Source organism: Haliotis cracherodii, unplaced genomic scaffold (genome assembly GCF_022045235.1).
Source record: "Haliotis cracherodii isolate W230 unplaced genomic scaffold, xgHalCrac1.p SCAF_1, whole genome shotgun sequence".
Classification (NCBI taxonomy): domain Eukaryota; kingdom Metazoa; phylum Mollusca; class Gastropoda; order Lepetellida; family Haliotidae; genus Haliotis; species Haliotis cracherodii.
This window is the reverse complement of record NW_027266264.1, coordinates 19,548,674-19,571,461: the sequence shown is the minus strand read 5'-3', so window position 1 is coordinate 19,571,461 and position 22,788 is coordinate 19,548,674. Positions and strand designations below refer to the sequence as shown.

General features: G+C 43.2%; 1 protein-coding gene across 12 annotated transcripts in view; it reads right to left on the bottom strand.

The window, feature by feature from the left end:
- LOC139474070 (kinesin-like protein KIF13A) overlaps positions 1-22,788 on the bottom strand; it is a 258,490-nt gene that overhangs the window by 17,887 nt on the left and 217,815 nt on the right. For 9 of the 12 annotated variants that reach the window (XM_071256940.1, XM_071256970.1, XM_071256992.1 and 6 more), the window contains 15 exons: positions 17,853-18,065; positions 15,813-15,959; positions 14,368-14,496; positions 13,689-13,853; positions 12,679-12,830; positions 12,011-12,143; positions 11,223-11,466; positions 10,181-10,307; positions 9,529-9,584; positions 7,558-7,688; positions 7,203-7,427; positions 4,946-5,152; positions 3,548-3,625; positions 2,601-2,633; positions 1,009-1,075 (listed from right to left, as the gene is read on the bottom strand). In XM_071256940.1, coding sequence (XP_071113041.1) covers positions 1,009-1,075; positions 2,601-2,633; positions 3,548-3,625; positions 4,946-5,152; positions 7,203-7,427; positions 7,558-7,688; positions 9,529-9,584; positions 10,181-10,307; positions 11,223-11,466; positions 12,011-12,143; positions 12,679-12,830; positions 13,689-13,853; positions 14,368-14,496; positions 15,813-15,959; positions 17,853-18,065 — 2,107 coding nt within the window. Of the gene's footprint in view, positions 1-909; positions 1,076-2,600; positions 2,634-3,547; positions 3,626-4,945; positions 5,153-7,202; positions 7,428-7,557; positions 7,689-9,528; positions 9,585-10,180; positions 10,308-11,222; positions 11,467-12,010; positions 12,144-12,678; positions 12,831-13,688; positions 13,854-14,367; positions 14,497-15,812; positions 15,960-17,852; positions 18,066-22,788 lie in introns of all 12 variants that reach the window. The other 3 variants (XM_071256977.1, XM_071257015.1, XM_071256931.1) reach the window with 2 other exon arrangements.

Here is a 22,788-nt window from a genome sequence, read left to right as displayed (position 1 = left end):
AGTGGATGATCTGTGAGTGTTAACAGCTGATATGAGCAATGTGAGAACCAACTGAAGTCAGCAATGTGAGAACCAACTGAGGTCAGCGATGTGAGAACCAACTTAAATGTGAGAACCAACTTAAATGTGCCTGATTGAGGAGTTAGACTGTCAGTGCGACATCAGCAAATACAACCATTTCTAATTGGTCAGTAAACTCTACATATGAATTAATATATAATTGCATATACCCAATTTGTTGAATAATTGCGTGTTCAAAGTCATGAAAAACATGACCTTAATAATCTATATATGAACTGAAGAATAAGTTAACATTTTGAACTTCATCATCATTGGATTGTCAATATTGAGGACAAAATTAACGTCCTTGAGTATAGAAGCAAGAAAAGTAACTACACTGTTTATTTGCATTAAATTGATAGCTTTACATAATACAACAAAATGTAGGCATAGCCTTAAAACAAGAAATGATTCTGTATCAGCCCTAGAAGCATAAACATTTGAGGCAAGCGAGCATATAACCATGGCGACCATACACACAGGAAGTGGGTGAAGAATCATGGGATACATCGTTGACGAAGCAATATTGCATGTTATAAAATTTGATGTAGTGGAGGTACATGAAATAACAAAAAATTCCAGAATAACTACAATTCAGTCATCATCTCCCTAGATATGCGAAATCAATTTACAGACGTTGTCGAAAACAAATAAAAAGCAAATGTTCTGATCTACGCTAGGATTTTGAGGGTGATTTTGATGTGACCTGCCTACTTGTGTATTGACTGCGAAACAATGCGGAGACTTGAAGCCGTCTATACACTTGGCGGTGTGCAATAATCAAGCTGAACTTAAAATAGTTGCTGCCAAACAAAAACAGAAATTGGGTGACACTGTCAGTTAACCCACCTAGGCCGACCGAAAGCTTTTTAAGACGACCCACTTCCCTGCGGTAAGACGCGATCATGGACTCGTTCACGTCGGAAAATGCTCGTTGCCGAAACTCACCCGCAAAAGTCGGGGATTTTGACAATGCGGCATCACTGGTGAGATCCTGGATGCTGTCAGCTCGCATCTGCAACACGAAGGAGAACATGACACAGGCTGGGATATGGTTTAACCCTGGGAATGAATGGACTTTTGTGCATGCTTTGACAGCAATTGGGGTTTGGAACAGAAAATATGGGTAGACAGTGTGAGCAGACACCTGTTTTTGTCACCTTACGAATCAGTTAGTTTTCTAATGCCTTAGAGATGCCAACCCTAATTGAAGCTTTGGAGTAATTCGTTGGTTAAAAAAATGTAATTTCACGTGAAAATGAGTGATGTTAAGAGTACCATGCCATTATGCCAGTTTTTGCTTCGACATTTTCGTTAGACCTGTACGTACATGAACATGGGGACACATGCATTGACACTAGTAATGTAGCCGCACATGCAAGCCAGACAATTCTAAAAACAGGGCGGTAAAGCTCAAAGATGACTCTGCTTGCCTTTGTAAGGTTAAATATGACTAAACCTCAAAAAAGTACTCCAAATTAGAAGCTCCTTGATGGCATGCAACAACCTCATCAGTGACATACATCAAACAATTTTTCAAACAAACACATATTTTTAATAACTTTGTTAATTATAGATCATAAATCATTAAGGAAGCATTTAATTCAACCCCACAAACTCCCTGATAGTTTAGGAAGGTAATTAACAAATGGCATCGGTAACACTGCATTTCTGACGAAACGTGGTCAAAGCTCCACACAATTCATAAAATTCATCATGTGGCAATATTAACTGTATTGCAGAAAGACATTGTGGTATTTCGAGTTCCTAAGAAAAAATGGTGTTCATGCAATTAGCTCCCTACAGCTTCACGTGATCGGGGCATGAACAATTAACAATTTGATCTCCGTGATATTTTATACATGCACTTTATTCGTGAAAAAAATGTAAAAAAATCGTAAGGTTGGGACGGTAAGTATAATAGCTTAATTTTAGCCCCAAAAGTGTAATTTTAGATTTAAAAACGTAATGGTTGGCATCCCTGTCATCCTAATGATTTGAACAAAACATAAGGTCATCATAAGAAGAAACATACATGACAAAGTTCAGCTCCCCAGTCTGTCAATTTCAGAGAAGATGTTTACAGTGCTAAAATTGTATTTTGAGAGAACTTGGCGATATATATCTGCCAATGGTGGCCATATTGAAAATCACATCAAAAACTTCAGATGTGATCATTGGTAGAAAAAAGCATGGGAAGAGCAGTGATTTCTGGGGAGATGATGTTTTGCAGAGAGAGGGTGCATTTTTGGAGAGAATTGTAAAGCACGGTTCAAAGTGCAAACGTAAACAAAGTTTGAAATTTTAAATATCGCAAAAGCGAAATATATGTGTTAAGACGCACAACTAACTTCAAACTTGAACCCCTTTACAAATCTACACAAAATTCTCCTATTTTGGAGATGAAGTCAAAAACGTAAAAAGTTTATGGCCGACGTTGTCAGACGTTAGACAACTTGCTATGTCATAAACTCTCATGGCCTTTCAGGCTGGGTGAGCTATTTATCTATTTAAAACAGAGAGGGCCTAGAGAGTGTTACCTGATCTTCAAGCTTGGTGGGTGAGGTTAGCATCTGTGGAAGCAAGAAGACTAGTTTGAGAAGACCCTATTCCAGCAATATCATGGCAGGGGACACCAGAAATGGGCTTCACACATTTTACCCATGTCGGGAATTGAACGTGAGTCTTCGGCGTGACGAGCGAACGCTTTAACCACTAGGCTACCCGACCGCCCCTAACTACATGAGAGATCTTCCTTGAATAAACACCAAGTTTTGGATTGGTTTTGATCGACTTCAAAGACTAATCAGTGATTTTTAATTGTAAACACACCAATGTTCATTAAGTGCCGTGTTTCAAGAAGTACAGACATCAAACACAACTGTCGGAACTGTCTACAGGAAGATAAACATACATTCCATCTTGTAACCAATCTAATGTGTTGAATCAATTAGTTAATCAAAATGTCTGGTTCAAGTTTCGATTATCTTATCCAGCTGTTGATCTGGTGCCAATATTTGGAGACTTCAGATAAGCTGCACAGCAGAAAATGATTCAGGAATTACCAAGATATTTGAGAAGTTACCATGATAGAAACTGAGGCAGTCATAGCTCGCTGCTGTTTGATTACCAGATGTTACGGTACACTTGAAAACATACTGTGTTATTAATAGATTCCGAAAAAGTTGTTTGAGAACTGTTTGATATTATTTCATCAATGGATTAACCAACCTGGTGCAGATCTTTGACATACTAAATACAAAACATATAAAGATGTGGCATTTATTCAAAGATGTTATAAAGCAGAGTCTCAGATGGCAAATATCTGATGGGCTTCGGAAAGTTATTTTTAAGTCTATTGCAAAATACAAGACGAGAGATGATTTCATAAAGCACACCAGTGAATATATTCAATAAACTGTCACATGAGAACATTAAAAATATGGAAATGTCTGTCCACAGTGGGATGTTCATGAAGATAGCAAACCTGATTGATGTTAGGGACACTGGTAGTCTTCCGTAAAGATCTTCCACTGACGGCGAGGTGTTCCTTAACAGCGACCTCCTGTTGGACACACAAGAAAATATGAGTGAGTATTGTTTAATGCCGCATTTAGAAAATTCAAGAAGAATCATTTCCTGCCACGTTCACAAGCTTCTCCCCTCTACTGAGTTAGGAAGTGCCCCACCCCCACTGAACCAGGAAGTGCCCCACCCCCACTGAGACAGGAAGTGCCTCACCCCCACTGAGCCAGGAAGTGCCCCACCCCAAGTGAGACAGGAAGTGCCCCACCCCCACTGAGACAGGAAGTGCCCCACCCCCACTGAGCCAGGAAGTGCCCCACCCCAAGTGAGACAGGAAGTGCCCCACCCCCACTGAGACAGGAAGTGCCCCACCCCCACTGAGCCAGGAAGTGCCCCACCCCAAGTGAGACAGGAAGTGCCCCACCCCCACTGAGCCAGGAAGTGCCCCACCCCCACTGAGACAGGAAGTGCCTCACCCCCACTGAGACAGGAAGTGCCCCACCCCCACTGAGCCAGGAAGTGCCTCACCCACACTGAGCCAGGAAGTGCCTCACCCACACTGAACCAGGAAGTGTCCCACCACCAATGAGCCAGGAAGTGCCCTGCACCAAGTGAGACAGGAAGTGCCCCACCTCCACTGAACCAGGAAGTGCCCCATCCACGCTGAGACAGGAAGTGCCCCACCCCCACTGAGACAGGAAGTGCCCCACCCCCACTGAGACAGGAAGTGCCCCACCCCAAGTGAGACAGGAAGTGCCCCACCCCCACTGAGACAGGAAGTGCCCCACCCCCACTGAGCCAGGAAGTGCCTCACCCCAAGTGAGACAGGAAGTGCCCCACCCCCACTGAGCCAGGAAGTGTCCCACCCCCACTGAGACAGGAAGTGCCTCACCCCCACTGAGACAGGAAGTGCCCCACCCCCACTGAGCCAGGAAGTGCCTCACCCACACTGAGCCAGGAAGTGCCTCACCCACACTGAACCAGGAAGTGTCCCACCACCAATGAGCCAGGAAGTGCCCTGCCCCAAGTGAGACAGGAAGTGCCCCACCCCCACTGAACCAGGAAGTGCCCCACCCCCGCTGAGACAGGAAGTGCCCCACCCCCACTGAGCCAGGAAGTGCCTCACCAACACTGAACCAGGAAGTGGCCTGCACACACTGAACAAGAAAGTGCCCCACCACCAATGAGCCAGGAAGTGCCCTGCCACCTACTGAGCCAGGATGGCTCTGCCACCTGCAAAGCTAGGCGTCCCCCGCCAACACTGAACCAGGAAGTGCCCCTGCCTTCACAATGAGCAAGGAAGTGCCCTGCCCTCCATTAAGTCAGGAAGTGCCCCATCCCCACCTCGCCTTACACTGACCTGACGTAGTCTATCAATGGTAAGGATGCTCTCCACGGCCGAGATGCCCTTGATGTACTTCTCGATGTAGGTCTCCCCATCCACAGCCTTGGTCTCGTTCTGACTGGCGGCCATCTGGGCCAGGGTCTCCATACCCTCAAGGTCCTCTGACCCCTTTGGAATGTTGGACACGACCTCATAGGTGATACCACTGGCATACAGGTAGTCCTGGAAAGAAGCGGGCATTGACATTGAGGACAAGATCTTGCAACTTTCCACCTAGACTTACTGACACTAACTAAGTAATGGAGTTTCCATTGCATATCTATCACAGCTGAGATTTGGTCCTGTACTAATACATCTAATTATCCCACCCCTTCCAAACTAAAAATATGACACACAAACTACCCCTTCAATGAACCTGTTCTTTAGGATTGTAGGTATGACCCCTCCAATGAACAAAGGGCCCCTCTGCCTCCAATGAACCCAGTAAAATGTGCCCCTACCCCTCTGATGAACCCAGTACAATGTGCCCCTACCCTCTGATGAACCCAGCACAATGTGCCTCTACCCTCTGATGAACCCAGTACAATGTGCCCCTACCCCTTATGAACCCAGTACAATGTGCCCCTACCCCTTATGAACCCAGTACAATGTGCCTCTACCCTCTGATGAGCCCAGTACAATGTGCCCCTACCCTCTGATGAACCTCGTACAATGTGCCCCCACCCTCTGATGAACCCAGTACAATGTGCCCCTACCCTCTGATGAACCCAGCACAATGTGCCTCTACCCTCTGATGAGCCCAGTACAATGTGCCCCTACCCTCTGATGAACCCAGTACAATGTGCCCCTACCCCTTATGAACACACCACAATGTGCGCCTACCCTCTGATGAACAGAGCACAATGTGCCCCTACTCTCTGATGAACCTCGTACAATGTGCCCCTACCCTCTGATGAACCCAGTACAATGTGCCCCTACCCTCTGATGAACACAGCACAATGTGCCCCTACCCTCTGATGAACCTCGTGCCTATCTTTCTGATAACATGGTTCAACTGAGACCTATTCCTCCAATGAACCCATGTACCTACCCCTCCGATGAACCCATGTACCTTCCCCTCCGATGAACCCATGTACCTACCCCTCCGATGAACCCATGTACCTACCCCTCCAATGAACCCATGTACCTACCCCTCCGATGAACCCGTGTACCTACCCCTCCGATGAACCCATGTACCTACCCCTCCGATGAACCCATGTACCTTCCCCTCCGATGAACCCATGTACCTACCCCTCCGATGAACCCATGTACCTACCCCTCCGATGAACCCATGTACCTACCCCTCCGATGAACCCATGTACCTACCCCTCCGATGAACCCATGTACCTACCCCTCCGATGAACCCGTGTACCTACCCCTCCGATGAACCCATGTACCTACCCCTCCGATGAACCCATGTACCTTCCCCTCCGATGAACCCATGTACCTACCCCTCCGATGAACCCATGTACCTACCCCTCCGATGAACCCATGTACCTTCCCCATCCGATGAACCCATGTACCTACCCCTCCGATGAACCCATGTACCTACCCCTCCGATGAACCCATGTACCTACCCCTCCGATGAACCCATGTACCTACCCCTCCGATGAACCCATGTACCTACCCCTCCGATGAACCCATGTACCTACCCCTCCAATGAACCCATGTACCTACCCCTCCGATGAACCCATGTACCTTCCCCTCCGATGAACCCATGTACCTACCCCTCCGATGAACCCATGTACCTACCCCTCCGATGAACCCATGTACCTTCCCCTCCGATGAACCCATGTACCTACCCCTCCGATGAACCCATGTACCTATCCCTCTGATGACACAGTTCAGTCTACACCTACCCCTCCGATGAACCCATGTACCTACCCCTCCGATGACACAGTTCAGTCTACACCTACCCCTCCGATGAACCCATGTACCTACCCCTCCGATGACACAGTTCAGTCTACACCTACCCCTCCGATGAACCCATGTACCTATCCCTCTGATGACACAGTTCAGTCTACACCTACCCCTCCGATGAACCCATGTACCTATCCCTCTGATGACACAGTTCAGTCTACACCTACCCCTCCGATGAACCCATGTACCTATCCCTCTGATGACACAGTTCAGTCTACACCTATCCCCCTGATGACACAGTTCAGTCTACACCTACCCTTCCGATGAACCCATGTACCTATCCCTCTGATGACACAGTTCAGTCTACACCTACCCCTCCGATGAACCTGTTCTTGAGGATGTTGGTGAAGGAGGACAGGCTTTGCTTCTTGTAGATGTTGATGCAGACTCGCTTGCGGAGGACCAGCTCCATGGATGCGGGGTGACTCAGGCGGACAACTGCCTTTAGGATGACATATATCCTCTCGTTGGCGGGCGTTAATCGGTTCAGGTGGGGAGAGTCATGGATGGAGGAATCCCAGGATACCAGTGCACATACCTAAAGATGCATACCATCAAAGTTCAATGCATAATTTTCACATAAGAAGGAAACAAATAAAATGAAGTTAGGCTTTTTCTGAAGATTATTCAATAATATTTGGTGACAATAAGATATCATTCCAACTCACATTTTCCTTTTCAGTGAAGCTCTTGATGATCGGCAATGAGACAAACTGGGCTCCATGTTCCTTGGGCAGGATGGAGTTGATACCAGCAGCTTGGGAGCCTTCCTTGGCACTGGGTGTGCTCATGTCCTCCGCTGCAGTGTACAAAACAGGGGTGACATACAGAACTGGGAGGACCATTGTAACCCACATTAACATGTACAGAACAGGGGTGACATACAGAACTGGGAGGCCCTTTGTAACCCACATTAACATGTACAGGACGGGGGTGACATACAGAACTGGGAGGCCCATTGTAACCCACATTAACATGTACAGAACAGGGGTGACATACAGAACTGGGAGGCCCATTGTAACCCACATTAACATGTACAGAACAGGGGTGACATACAGAACTGGGAGGCCCATTGTAACCCACATTAACATGTACAGAACAGGGGTGACATACAGAACTGGGAGGCCCATTGTAACCCACATTAACATGTACAGAACAGGGGTGACATACAGAACTGGGAGGCCCTTTGTAACCCACATTTTCATGTACAGAACAGGGGTGACATACAGAACTGGGAGGCCCTTTGTAACCCACATTAACATGTACAGAACAGGGGTGACATACAGAACTGGGAGGCCCATTGTAACCCACATTAACATGTACAGAACAGGGGTGACATACAGAACTGGGAGGCCCATTGTAACCCACATTAACATGTACAGAACAGGGGTGACATACAGAACTGGGAGGCCCATTGTAACCCACATTAACATGTACAGAACAGGGGTGACATACAGAACTGGGAGGCCCATTGTAACCCACATTAACATGTACAGAACAGGGGTGACATACAGAACTGGGAGGCCCATTGTAACCCACATTAACATGTACAGAACAGGGGTGACATACAGAACTGGGAGGCCCTTTGTAACCCACATTAACATGTACAGAACAGGGGTGACATACAGAACTGGGAGGCCCTTTGTAACCCACATTAACATGTACTGAACAGGGGTGACATACAGAACTGGGAGGCCCTTTGTAACCCACATTAACATGTACAGAACAGGGGTGACATACAGAACTGGGAGGCCCATTGTAACCCACATTAACATGTACAGAACAGGGGTGACATACAGAACTGGGAGGCCCATTGTAACCCACATTAACATGTACAGAACAGGGGTGACATACAGAACCGGGAGGCCCATTGTAACCCACATTAACATGTACAGAACAGGGGTGACATACAGAACTGGGAGGCCCATTGTAACCCACATTAATATGTACAGAACAGGGGTGACATACAGAACTGGGAGGCCCTTTGTAACCCACATTTTCATGTACAGAACAGGGGTGACATACAGAACTGGGAGGCCCTTTGTAACCCACATTAATATGTACAGAACAGGGGTGACATACAGAACTGGGAGGCCCTTTGTAACCCACATTAACATGTACAGAACAGGGGTGACATACAGAACTGGGAGGCCCTTTGTAACCCACATTAACATGTACAGAACAGGGGTGACATACAGAACTGGGAGGCCCATTGTAACCCACATTAACATGTACAGAACAGGGGTGACATACAGAACTGGGAGGCCCTTTGTAACCCACATTAACATGTACTGAACAGGGGTGACATACAGAACTGGGAGGCCCATTGTAACCCACATTAACATGTACAGAACAGGGGTGACATACAGAACTGGGAGGCCCATTGTAACCCACATTAACATGTACAGAACCGGGGTGACATACAGAACTGGGAGGCCCTTTGTAACCCACATTAATATGTACAGAACAGGGGTGACATACAGAACTGGGAGGCCCATTGTAACCCACATTAACATGTATAACCGAAAAGACTATTGTGGCTAGAACAAGGAGAAAATATGTTTAATGCAATTGTTAACTGACTTCATCCACATGTTTTTTTCATATTGTGAAAATGTCTGAGTGTGCGCAAGACTTACCATTAAGATCTAGGAAGAGGACTGGGGAGTGCTCCTCCATGTCATGTGGGGGGTCCCTGCAATCAACAAGGACATTTTACCTCAGGACACACACATATAGACTCACACACATGTTGTAGTTTGATCTCAGTGTTAACCAGTATTTCAGTTACAGCACAGTAGTCTGCTGGATGTGGGGGTCATGCCTGCTGTGACACAGGCCTGATGAGCTTACCACTTTGGTTAAACCCGCAGGCATGGGTATGGTTCTGACAAACCAAGAAGCATGATCAGCTAATCAAACCAAGGATTCAAACCAAGGATCATCAGATTCTGGCAAACTTAAGGGTCAAACTCAGTACAGCAACTTGCGTTGTCTCAGATGACAAGGACACTTAGGCCCTAAAGTAAGTTTCAGAATCTGCTAAACAAATATGTTGACACATGCTTGTTTACTTAATTAAAACTCTCAAAATGCACATGTGAAGTGATTGTTGGTATCAGGCAACAAGGAAAAAGGACAGCAGGTGCCCTGGAATGTTGGTAATTAGCCAAGGAGCAGGAGTCAACGCCCAAGTCATAGTGATCTGTTTCTCAGAACAGAAAGGACCAATCAGAGGATGGGAAAAAGGAATCTATAGATGTGCTTGTTTGACATGCTTCAAGGACGTACCAGTCCGCAGGTGCCCCTGGTATACTGCTTCCAGGGGCGGGGACCAGAACGGCATTCCTTTCCTCTGTCAGACACACCCACTGCTCGATGAGTGCTCGTTCCCTCTCAGAATCAGCCTCAGATTTATCTGAAATCATAATAGATAAAACAGTAGGCTGAGGTATTAATGTTGACAACAGTGATTGTAGGCAGTGAAAAGTGTGAGCAAGTTGGTGCGCTATGATTATTGGCAATGATTGGCAAATGGCTAAATATGGAGCTATGATTATTGGTCATGACTGGAACCTGGCTTGTTGATGAGCTATGGTTATTGGTCATGACTTGAACCTGGCTTGTTGATGAGCTATGGTTATTGGTCATGACTTGAACCTGGCTTGTTGATGAGCTATGGTTATTGGTCATGACTGGAACCTGGCTTGTTGATGAGCTATGGTTTTTGGGTGTGAATGGCAAATGGCTTGTTGACGTGCTATGGTTATTGGTCATGAATGGCAAATGGCTTGTTGATGAGCTATGGTTATTGGTCATGACTGGAACCTGGCTTGTTGATGAGCTATGGTTATTGGTCATGAATGGTACCTGGCTTGTTGATGAGCTATGGTTATTGGTCATGAATGGTACCTGGCTTGTTGATGAGCTATGGTTATTGGTCATGATTGGAACCTGGTTTGTTGATGAGCTATGGTTATTGGTCATGACTGGTACCTGGCTTGTTGATGAGCTATGGTTATTGGTCATGAATGGTACCTGGCTTGTTGATGAGCTATGGTTATTGGTCATGACTGGTACCTGGCTTGTTGATGAGCTATGGGTATTGGTCATGACTTGAACCTGGCTTGTTGACCAGCTATGGTTTTTGGTAATGAACGGTAAATGGCTTAGAAGGAGCTATGGTTATTGGTAATGAATGGTAAATGGCTTGTTGATGAGCTACAGTTATTGGTAATGAATGGTAAACGGCTTGTTGATGAGCTATGATTATTAGCAGTTACTGGTACCTGTATAGCCTGCCTGTATATCCATCACTGGAAGTGACACTTACCTGGCTTATTAATGAGCTTCTGAATCTGCTCATCCAAGTAATCTTTCCTCCTCTTGAGGGCATCAGACCAACGCTCACGGAGATGATTCAAATCCTCCTCTTGGTAACTGTCCAGACCTTTCTGAAGTTTGGATCGTACAGATATGGAACCAATAGAAACTGATGTGATTGCCTCACAGATGAGAGGCAGTGTCCCAGAGTTGGCCACTGGCTTGACACGCACCAGGATGCGCCGGGAATGACCCTGTCGAGAGAGAAGAAAACATGAGAGAGAGCTTTCAAAATGTAGAAATAATACCCCCGTTATGCCAGGACAGAATAATCTTGCACAGGCAGAACAGAAGCTGACATATGTAGCCTTTTTTTCATGTCTACATGTGTGTGTATGTGTGTATACTAGTATGGACTAATGCCGGCTTTATAGTGCCAACCCACAGAGATAAAATGTCAGAGTTTAATTTGAAGACCCACTCCAACAGAGTATACTGACTCTGAGCTGACCAGTCTCTGTTCTAGCCCCTTAATGCCGACCACCAGCATGATAACAACAAGTACCATCTTTTAACGTCTTTAGGTATGGCTGGTAAGGGACTTCAATCAGTGTGCCTTAAAGATCTCTTTAAGATCCCCCAGTTTTTACGAGCTTGTCTGGATGTCCCTTAGCCTTATTCATCATGCATTATGTCAGTTATACAATGGCAAGGAATACAGTAAATGGGTTTGACACATTGTACACATAGGGAATCAACCACTAGGCTGCCCTGGACTAGCGTTGTCTGCATGCTGACCTGTCTGAGTTGAAAGACACCAGCGGTGGGGACATCAGGTTTTGGCATGACTTCAACAGGCATGTACTCTCCCTGGTCATTCAGCTCATGCACCTCGGACCAGAACTCAATCTTCCTCATCACCTCATTCCATCTGAAACATGAGGAGACTTGTACAGTATTACGGACACAAGTCATATGACACTACTGAAACACCTTATGAAGACATCTTGCCAATTGTGTCACATTAAATGATGGCATGAGTGAGGCATTAAATATTGTTTGACACTGCTCTCTGAACACAACAACTGTTGCACCATGGACTGTAAATAGTTGTTTGTTTGTTTAACGCTGCACTCAACAATAGTTCAGGTAAATGATAGTGGTTTGAAAAACATCGAGTCTGGACCAGACAATCCAGTGACTGACATTATGAACATTGATCAACGCAATTGGGATAAGATTTTTTGGTATGACTTAGCCATGGGATCGAACCACAGACATTCTGCTCTTCGGGTTGATGCTCTATCAACTACACCAGGGAGGCGTTACACACTTATACACATTCTAAAACCGAGATCCTTATTTTTCCTGACTCTTACTGCAAGACATTGGGGGGGATTTGGAACCTGGCTTTGAAAGCCCATGAGTATAAGCAGTACACAGACCAGTAGCTGCATGGCCCTCACCTGTCCGACAGCGTGCGTGTCTTGGCCTGGGCCGACTCCATCATGGTCCCGTTGAGGCCGAAGCCCTGACTTCTGTGGCCCCACACTTCTATAGACAGTGCACCTTCAGAACAATGCTCGATGAACTCCTCCGATATCGGGATGCGGATGTCCTGACAAAGGTATTGGATGGTTAACATTGACATATCAACCAGAAGATGGGCTCCTGTGGCTCCACCCTTCTATAGATAGCACCTTGAGAACAATTCTCTATGAACTCTTCAGATACTAGGAGGTAGATGTTCTGTCAGCATCAGCACACATCTGTCTACAGTAGCCCCTTCATTAACCATTTACTAGGCAAGGCTTAACTATATAATGAGTATTAACTTGAAGTGTGGTCCTTGCCTTTAAAACATAACAGCACTAGTTGGTAAAGACAAATCTGTAAACTTAGCAAAGTGAGTAAATGACGGAGGTTGCAATTTCAGATGCAATAAGATTAAGCCAAAAGTATTTCCAAGGTAAGGTCTGAGTTTGACCAGGTGTTCATCAAGTTAAGATGACACTAGCTAAAAGCAACAACATAATGATTTGTAAAAATGGAAACATGATGAGCCTGATTCTGTGGAACCATATGCAAGTTAAATATGCTACACCGTTGATTTCCTCTTATTTCATACATTTACCTGATCAGGTAAACTGTCCCCTGCTTACTATTTATGTTTACCCTGACAAAATGCTCATTTCCCTGACCTTCAAGCAACATTTCCCTGACCTTCAAGCTACATTTCCCTGACCTTCAAGCTACATTTCCCTGATCTTCAAGCAACATTTCCCTGACCTTCAAGCTACATTTCTCTGATCTTCAAGCAACATTTCCCTGACCTTCAGGCAACATTTCCCTGACCTTCAAGCTACATTTCCCTGACCAGCAAGCTACATTTCCCTTTTACCTTCCCCTTGACAGGTCACTTCCATGACGTAGTACCTTGGACATGATCACTTGTATGTGATCTTATTCAACTCACATTTTCATGGTTGAATATAAAGGAGACAGTGTCCTGTTTGGTGATGATCTCTGGGTTGACCTCTGGAGGTACCACCATGGGGTCTCGCTCTCCCCAGAAGGAGTACTGACAGAACACAAAGTTACACAAGGCTGGCGGCAGACCTCGGGCTTCTCGGATCTTGATCTGCAAAACCAGAAGTGCACATATATTAAATAGAATACAGCCATCAAGGAAATTGACATACAGTAAACTATGGTTATAATGAACTCAAGGGACCACTAATTTTAGTTCATTATAACCCTAATTCGCCATAAGTACATATACAGCATATGTACAGCAAATAGCCGTGACAAAGAAAATGAGTTTGTTATATCCATCAGTTTGTTATAAGCGTGTTCGAGACAAAAGTATTTTACTGAAATAACACATTCAAGATAAAGGACTTTTTGAGAAAATAGGATATCATTGAGATAGAACATTACGATTATGAGAGAACCTTGACATAATGGGAGATCCTTGATAGAAGACTTGACATAATGGGTGATCCTTGATAGAAGACTTGACATAATGGGTGATCCTTGATAGAGAATCTTATGATAATGGAACATCCAAGACAGACGACATTGACTTAATGATATTGATCCTTGATAAAGGACCAAGAAATTATTAAAGTTCCGTCACATTTCATAGAGCTTACCCGGACCATCAGTGGGGCTCCCATGGGCACATTATTATCCTCCTCCCCGTTGTCAGATGTCAGGTCCACATAGCGGTCCAGTACAGCGCCACCCATCTTGGACACCTCCACGTGAAGCTTCCCTGCAACCTACAGACAGGACCAGAATTAGTTGGCAACAGGAACTATTAGCTGGACAAACACAAATCTTCAAACATGAGTAGCAATACTGTGAAGGAGTTCATCAAAGGAAGAGGTTCATGTCAACTAGGTTGTGCATGTCTGTTGGTATATGAAAATTATGTGAAGGACCTTGAGAAATCAAAGCCTAATTCTTGTGTGATCAGGATATGGTTGGAACATCAGCTTGCAAATGAAATATCAAACAAAAGCTGTTCATGATTACAAGAATACCACTTCTATTACATCATTGCAGTAAGTCCTGTATTTTGACTGTCATCACACAATAAAAATCTTTAGATTTTCAACTGAAGCCCTCTCCACTTTGAGCTATCTATTCTCAATTGTTCATCCACTGTCAAGTGCTTGTGCACAGGCGTGGGAAATACCCACTTCCTTCCAATAATCAGATGCAGATGATTGGGGAGTTGGGTGGAAGAAGTGAGGTTTTCCACCATGCAAATGGGTGCATTGGAGGGCAGGATACTATTACTTGCACAACTGATTATTGATAGTTGACATTGAAGATGATATCTGTTGATTTTCATAGTATAATGAAAGCCAAAATACAGGATTTATGGCAATGATGTCAGAGAGGTAGAGCAAGAATTTAAAGATATCATGAGCATGGATCCCTGCCTTGTGGGTACAAGGACATGCAATCAACCAAGTCACCAAGCAGGATGACCTGATCAAGTTGCCTCTTATGACAAAAATTGGTTAACATCCCCAGATGTTATTTATTGGAAAATTTATTGGCTGCATGAACAAATGACCGACTACAGAAGACGACAGATTTATAAAACAAACAGACCAGCGGTGTAAGTGTATGAATGCATCCACTGTCTATGAGGTGGTGAGGGGAAAGGTGGTTGACGTCACAGCCAAGATTATTGCACTTTTATAGTGACGTGCAGGCATGTGTGTTGTGTGTATGTGTGGCTGCTTGTACTTGTCTGGAGTAATGCTGATTTTATAGTGCTAGCCCCCTTAAATACCATGCAGCAGTATATCATGAATACCCCAGTCAGACACAGTATACCGACTCCGAGACGACCAGTCCTTGTATTAGCCCCTGAATGCCGAGCGCCAGACGAAGTAACAACAAGTACCATGTTGTAACGTCTTTCGGTATGGCGCAGCCGGCAATATCACGGCAGGAGACACAAGATATAGTCTTCACACCTTGTACTCATGTGGGGAATCAAACCCAGGCCTTTGGTGAGAGGAGCGAATGCATTAACCACTAGGCTAGCAACCCCCTGTAAATGTACAAAGGCACCCACCTCGCCTTGTTGGCTGATGATTGGTACATGGTAGTCCAACTTCACATCATAAAATAAACACTCCAGAAAGATATTGGCTACCCCGATGAGGTTGTGGTTTTCCTGAGACTCGTAGAAAGGGTCGCCTTTGACTGGTGGACCTTCATCCTGTAGGACAAAAAAGTCAATGAAATGAAAAACAACTGACTATTCACATACATTAACTTAGATGAGTGAAATCTAGACAGTAATGAGATAGTATAACTCAATTTATCTCTTAACTACGATCTCTCTTTACTACAATCTCTCTTTAATATGATCTGGTTTCTGAGATTATCTATTTCATTACATTACAGAATCATCAGATGCAACCAATCTGTTACGGTATATTTTGTATTTCATGTGAATCAGAAGCTAATTATTATTTTCTGGACAAAACGTTAGACTTGTGATGTGGATGAAAGAGTGTCAATTCCCAGAGCCAGTTATTAGTGAAAACTTGGATCACACAGTCCATTTCCAACAAAAATGTGCTGAAATAAAAAGGCCCTGTTTTAAATAACCAAGCAAAAAACTTTGATGGCAAAGCTTATTTCTTAATTTTCAAGGAATCTTGTTTGCAAGCTTTAAGCCTAATAATTCCCATCTGAGTAAAAACACACTTCCTCCTAATTGGTTCGCTGTGAGTTAAAGCCAGGCCGCTTTCCACAACTCCTTGAAAAGGATTAGGCCATGCTATTTAGTAATGGTGCTTTGATAAAAACATGTGGACCACAGAACTGAAGAAGACAATATTGCAGCTGAGCTACCATCGACCAGAGCCAAGTGACAGACTTCAAGACCCACGAATGAAGAGAGGCACATCACTTGAAGCAAATTAACATACTGACGACTATCAATGAATGACAGATGGGGAGGTGGAAAATAATCGGAGAAATATGAAGCTGTGGTCAATGATAGAGAACCAGCGACAGAGAGTTGGTGAAGACAATGTTGCGCTGACATCAACAACTTACCTCTTGCAGTCACTAGTGTTATACAGCTGAAACTAGGTGCTGACAATCTCTAAATGAAATGTCTAATAGTAGCTTGTCCATGTGACTGCATGATATGTAAACTGACTTATACAGTACTTGAATATTCATTTCAATAGGATGTTCAGAATTTGCTTCAGCAGTAGAATCTTTAAGTTTAAGAAGATATTCAAAGATACCTGTCTCATAACTCAAAATCGTTCCCAAATTCTACCAGAAATATGCCTTCTAGGAATTAACCAAATCTGTTTTATCCTGTAAACAAACACCAACATGCTGAGATCTCAGTGTATCAATCTCATGATATATCCAATACAACATATGCTTTTCTGAATTTTTGTATGAGTTAATGGTACATTTCTGTGTTTTTTAAAGATAGAGGATATTCTCACACTGTTTGTTTCACTATAATAAGTTTCTGTTCTCACATACAGTCAACACACAGAGTTGGATATGATGATAATTAAAGATTAATAATTAACTGTGTAAAGTGTCCATATCAAGAAGTGACTTGACAAACAAAATCAAGCACATTATGACCAAACTGTCAATAAACTGATGAAATATTACATAAAATTTACAACTAACTGGCCAAAATTTAATCTTGACCATTTTAATTCAACTGTAAGGCTGTTATTTTTCTAGTAGCCAGGGATTTATCTAGGAGTTTCAACCAAGTCCCTGTGGCAGGCAATTTGATAAATAGTGTTACTTTGTAAGAATATGTTCAGAGAACAAGAGTGATTTTCTTCAATTCTGAGGTATTTTTATTATTTTACCATTCCATCGATTGCAATAATTTAAAACTAAGAAGTAAAAAAACAGACTATTTATTGAGTTTTAAAACTGAGGGATAAAACTAAATCGGAAATTAACACAAATTTGAGAATCTTGAAATTTATCATAGCGCCTGATGCTGCCTAGCTATAGTCCCACTATGCCCTGTGTTGACTGTATGTTGTGAGACTGTATAATCATGCAGTACACAATCCTGCCAAACGCAAGCCATGCAGTGAAGCCAACACACCATATTGCCCTCAGTGATGTCAAAGAAGGACATCTCGGCATCACTGACGTCCAGAACGTTTTGTACCATCATCGGGAGTCCCTGGGACTTGCGCTCTTCGTACATCTCACGCATGTCAATGATCTTGTTCTCCAACTTCTCCATTGACCAGATCTGATTGGCTCGGCCACGCCTTTTCACCTGGATGGCAGGTTCGCTGACGAATGTTCCTCTCTGAAATATTGGTACTGGTTGAATGTCACTTGAAAACAGTGAATGTACAGGTTCACTTTGGGAGAGAAACATCACAATTATCCTAGTCTCACAATGTAACAATTCAATCTTTAGTTCAGTCCCTTCTTGGGAAAGGATGGGGTACTGGGGACTGTTCTGACAAAAGGAAACAACAATTAGGAGGTAAGACGAGTTCTATGGATGAACAACTTCTTTATTACAATTAGTGCGACGTTTCGGTGTAGATCCTAACACCTTTATCAAACAAGTGATCATCACTTGGAATTTCAAATTGTCAAAAAAAAAAAAGGCAGCAAATACTCAATAAAACTATGATGCTGGAATACTATGCTGTCACTCTGGAATACTATGCCGTCACTCTGGAATACTATCCCATCACTTTGGAATACTATCCCATCACTCTGGAATACTATGCCGTCACTCTGGAATACTATGCTGTCACTTTGGAATACTATGCCGTCAATCTGGAATACTATGCCGTCACTCTGGAATACTATGCCGTCACTCTGGAATACTATTCCGTCACTCTGGAATACTATGCCGTCTCTCTGGAATACTATGCCGTCACTCTGGAACACTATGCCGCCACACTGGAATACTATGCCGTCACTTTGGAATACTATGCCGTCACTCTGGAACACTATGCCGTCACTCTGGAATACTATGCCGTCACTCTGGAATACTATGCCGTCACTCTGGAATACTATGCCGTCACTTTGGAATACTATGCCGTCACTCTGGAATACTATGCCGTCACTCTGGAATACTATGCCTTCACTTTGGAACACTTTGTCATCAGTCTGGAATACTATGCCGTCACTTTGGAATACTATGCCGTCACTCTGGAACACTATGCCGCCACACTGGAATACTATGCCGTCACTTTGGAATACTATGCCGTCACTCTGGAACACTATGCCGTCACTCTGGAATACTATGACGTCACTCTGGAATACTATGCCGTCACTTTGGAATACTATGCCGTCACTCTGGAATACTATGCCGTCACTCTGGAATACTATGCCTTCACTTTGGAACACTTTGTCATCAGTCTGGAATACTATGCCGTCACTCTGGAATACTATGCCGTCACTTTGGTATACTGTGCCGTCAGTTTGGAATACTATGCCGTCACTCTGGAACACTATTAGGTCACTTTGGAACACTATGCCGTCACTCTGGAATACCATGTCATCATATTATTCTGACACAAGGTTTTTCAAGTTTGGAATTGAGAATGAAAAGAGATACTTATCCAGAAATATATTTACGAGCAGTGAATAGTCCTGGATTTTTCCAGGCTTTGATTCCCATTTCATCATGTTTTTCAACCAACAGACTGCAGCAAACACTCCCAGACAATTTTGGGACAAAGGGGGGTAATTCTACGATCAGTCTCCATGAGACAAGCATGGGAGGATCATGTGGGATTTTGAGGACACAAACACATGAGGTGACAAGCTATCATGGGGGACTGGGGATCTATTCTGCCATGGAATCCCTAATATCTTTTCACACTTATAACAGGGACCTAGCATTTCTGCCCTTGAATCTCCATAGAGACTTGTGTAAGCTGAGACACAAAGCCGAAATCCATGTGTTAGTCAGGGATTAAACTCTTCCCCTCCCTAATCATGACTAGTTGAAGTGAGGGATAGAAAGTATCGGCAGCCTAAGGGCCTAAATCACAGTGTCCACAACATATATCCTGGAAGTTGCTAGAATTCCTATACTTCCTCGTAGCTTCTATCAGTTTAACATTTAAAACCTTATAGTTTTTTTTCAAATGAATTAAAAATAACTCTTTTATCGGAAGAAATGGTTAAAATGGAAATTTTAATAACTTATATATCCAGATGCCAATAACACCCTATCAACATGTCTGATCTTGTCTAACACGTGTACATCCTAACTTTCCATATTGTCAAGATGATCTTGTTACATGTGAGTCGATGCATGTATTTGATGAGATTTGTACTGAGCATCTCTGGATTGCATCAACAAAACATCAAATATCTTGAATGTAGAGCTGTAAATGTTCTTTCGCTACAACATCACATGACAAACTCCTGAAACTATAGAACCGACAGATATTTTCCAGTTAGAATTGTTTGAAACAAAAGAAATTTCAATTTCAATTTCAATCTTTTCAATTTGAATAAAAATGGAAATACTGCATTTTGAAAAAATATAATTCCTCAACAAAATAACACTACAGAATCAATGGATACATTTTCATTACATTGATAGCTGAATCAAAAATACATTTTGCCAATGGCTTTAAATATCTTATGCAATTAGTTATTTCTGAAAATCCATACATTTAGTTTTGAATTTTCATTACTGTTTCCATAGCAACAGTGAGATCTGAATCTTGCTAAAGGGTACAGAACATAGGTGCAGTTGGTTGAATGCTGTGCACTGAACATTACAGTCCGTGTCATCCTTGTTGTGGGGTGTTCTGATGACTTCTGTAGCTGATGAACAATTAACACTGTTTAGGTTCACTGGTTCTGTATATTTTTACATTCAGTCTCATAAAGTGTTCTTGTTTATGGACTGTTGTGTTCATGTTTATCATAAGAAGGCCAACACACCTGAGAACCTTCGATTAGCCACTGGGCGTGAAAGGCAAAACAGCGTTGATATTCGATTACTAAAAATCAGTGGTGACACCAGGTGTTCCGAAAAAAGGGTAAAAGCATTTGAGCATTTGTGAGCATTACACACAGTCCACCATGGGCATTTGTGAGCATTACACACAGTCCATTGTGGGTTATGTCCATGTTTATACACACAGTCCATTGTGGGTTATGTTCATGTTTATGTGAACAGTCCATTGTGGGTTATTCCCATGTTTATGAACACAGTCCATTGAGGGTTATGTTCATGTTTATGCACACAGTCCATTGTGGGTTATGTTCATGTTTAAGTACACAGTCCATTGTGGGTTATGTCCATGTTTAAGTACACAGTCCATTGTGGGTTATGTCCATGTTTATGCACACAGTCCATTGGTGGTTATGTCCATGTTTAAGTACACAGTTCATTGTGGGTTATTCCCATGTTTATGCACACAGTCCATTGTGGGTTATTCCCATGTTTATGCACACAGTCCATTGTGGGTTATTCCCATGTTTATGCACACAGTCCATTGTGGGTTATGTTCATGTTTATGTGAACAGTCCATTGTGGGTTATTCCCATGTTTATGAACACAGTCCATTGAGGGTTATGTTCATGTTCATGCACACAGTCCATTGATTGCTATGTTCATGTTTATGCACACAGTCCATTGTGGGTTATTCCCATGTTTATGCACACAGTCCATTGTGGGTTATGTTCATGTTCATGCACACAGTCCATTGATTGCTATGTTCATGTTTATGCACACAGTCCATTGTGGGTTATGTCCATGTTTAAGTACACAGTCCATTGTGGGTTATGTCCATGTTTATGCACACAGTCCATTGGTGGTTATGTCCATGTTTAAGTATACAGTTCATTGTGGGTTATTCCCATGTTTATGCACACAGTCCATTGTGGGTTATTCCCATGTTTATGCACACAGTCCATTGTGGGTTATTCCCATGTTTATGCACACAGTCCATTGTGGGTTATGTTCATGTTTATGTGAACAGTCCATTGTGGGTTATTCCCATGTTTATGAACACAGTCCATTGAGGGTTATGTTCATGTTCATGCACACAGTCCATTGATTGCTATGTTCATGTTTATGCACACAGTCCATTGTGGGTTATTCCCATGTTTATGCACACAGTCCATTGTGGGTTATTCCCATGTTTATGCACACAGTCCATTGTGGGTTATGTTCATGTTCATGCACACAGTCCATTGATTGCTATGTTCATGTTTATGCACACAGTCCATTGTGGGTTATTCCCATGTTTATGCACACAGTCCATTGTGGGTTATGTCCATGTTTATGCACACAGTCCATTGTGGGTTATGTTCATGTTTACACACAGTCCATTGTGGGTTATTCCCATGTTTATGCACACAGTCCATTGTGGGTTATGTCCATGTTTATACACACAGTCCATTGTGGGTTATGTCAATGTTCATACACACAGTTCACTGTCAACTCACACTGCTTCTATCTGCATGGTGTGTTGTCATGAATTGATGTGACAAACCATACAAACCAAATCACATTGAAAGGTTTTCCCACGCTATCATATTTGAGATCAGCTCCTTTCTTAATCCACAGTTCTTTATAAGTTATTTTGGTAAATTCCTCTAAGATTACGACACAGAAACTGCATTTAGAAGGACTACATTTCCATGGTTACACCTATATATGTTAGTCATGTCACATGTTAGCGGGTTTCTGTCAATACATCATCTCAGTTTCATCAATGCCGTCATATCTAAAGTTACACAAATCCAATCACGTCTTGATATCAGTGTTGAAATATATCGCAAGGCAGCACGGGGCTAATCGTGGCACGTCCATTCTTCATGTCCACTCTAAGGCTATGACGGGGTGTTTGCTCTCCTTTGGACACACCGCGACCTGCTTTATGATCAGCTGATGGATTTTCTGAAGATAGGCAATCTGGAGTAATCTTTCATTTGAAAGAGTGATCTTTTATTTGAAAGTGCAATCTTCCAATGAAATATAAACATTTGTTGATGGACTGTTCATATTGCCATTGTGGAAAATAATAGGGACGATGGTG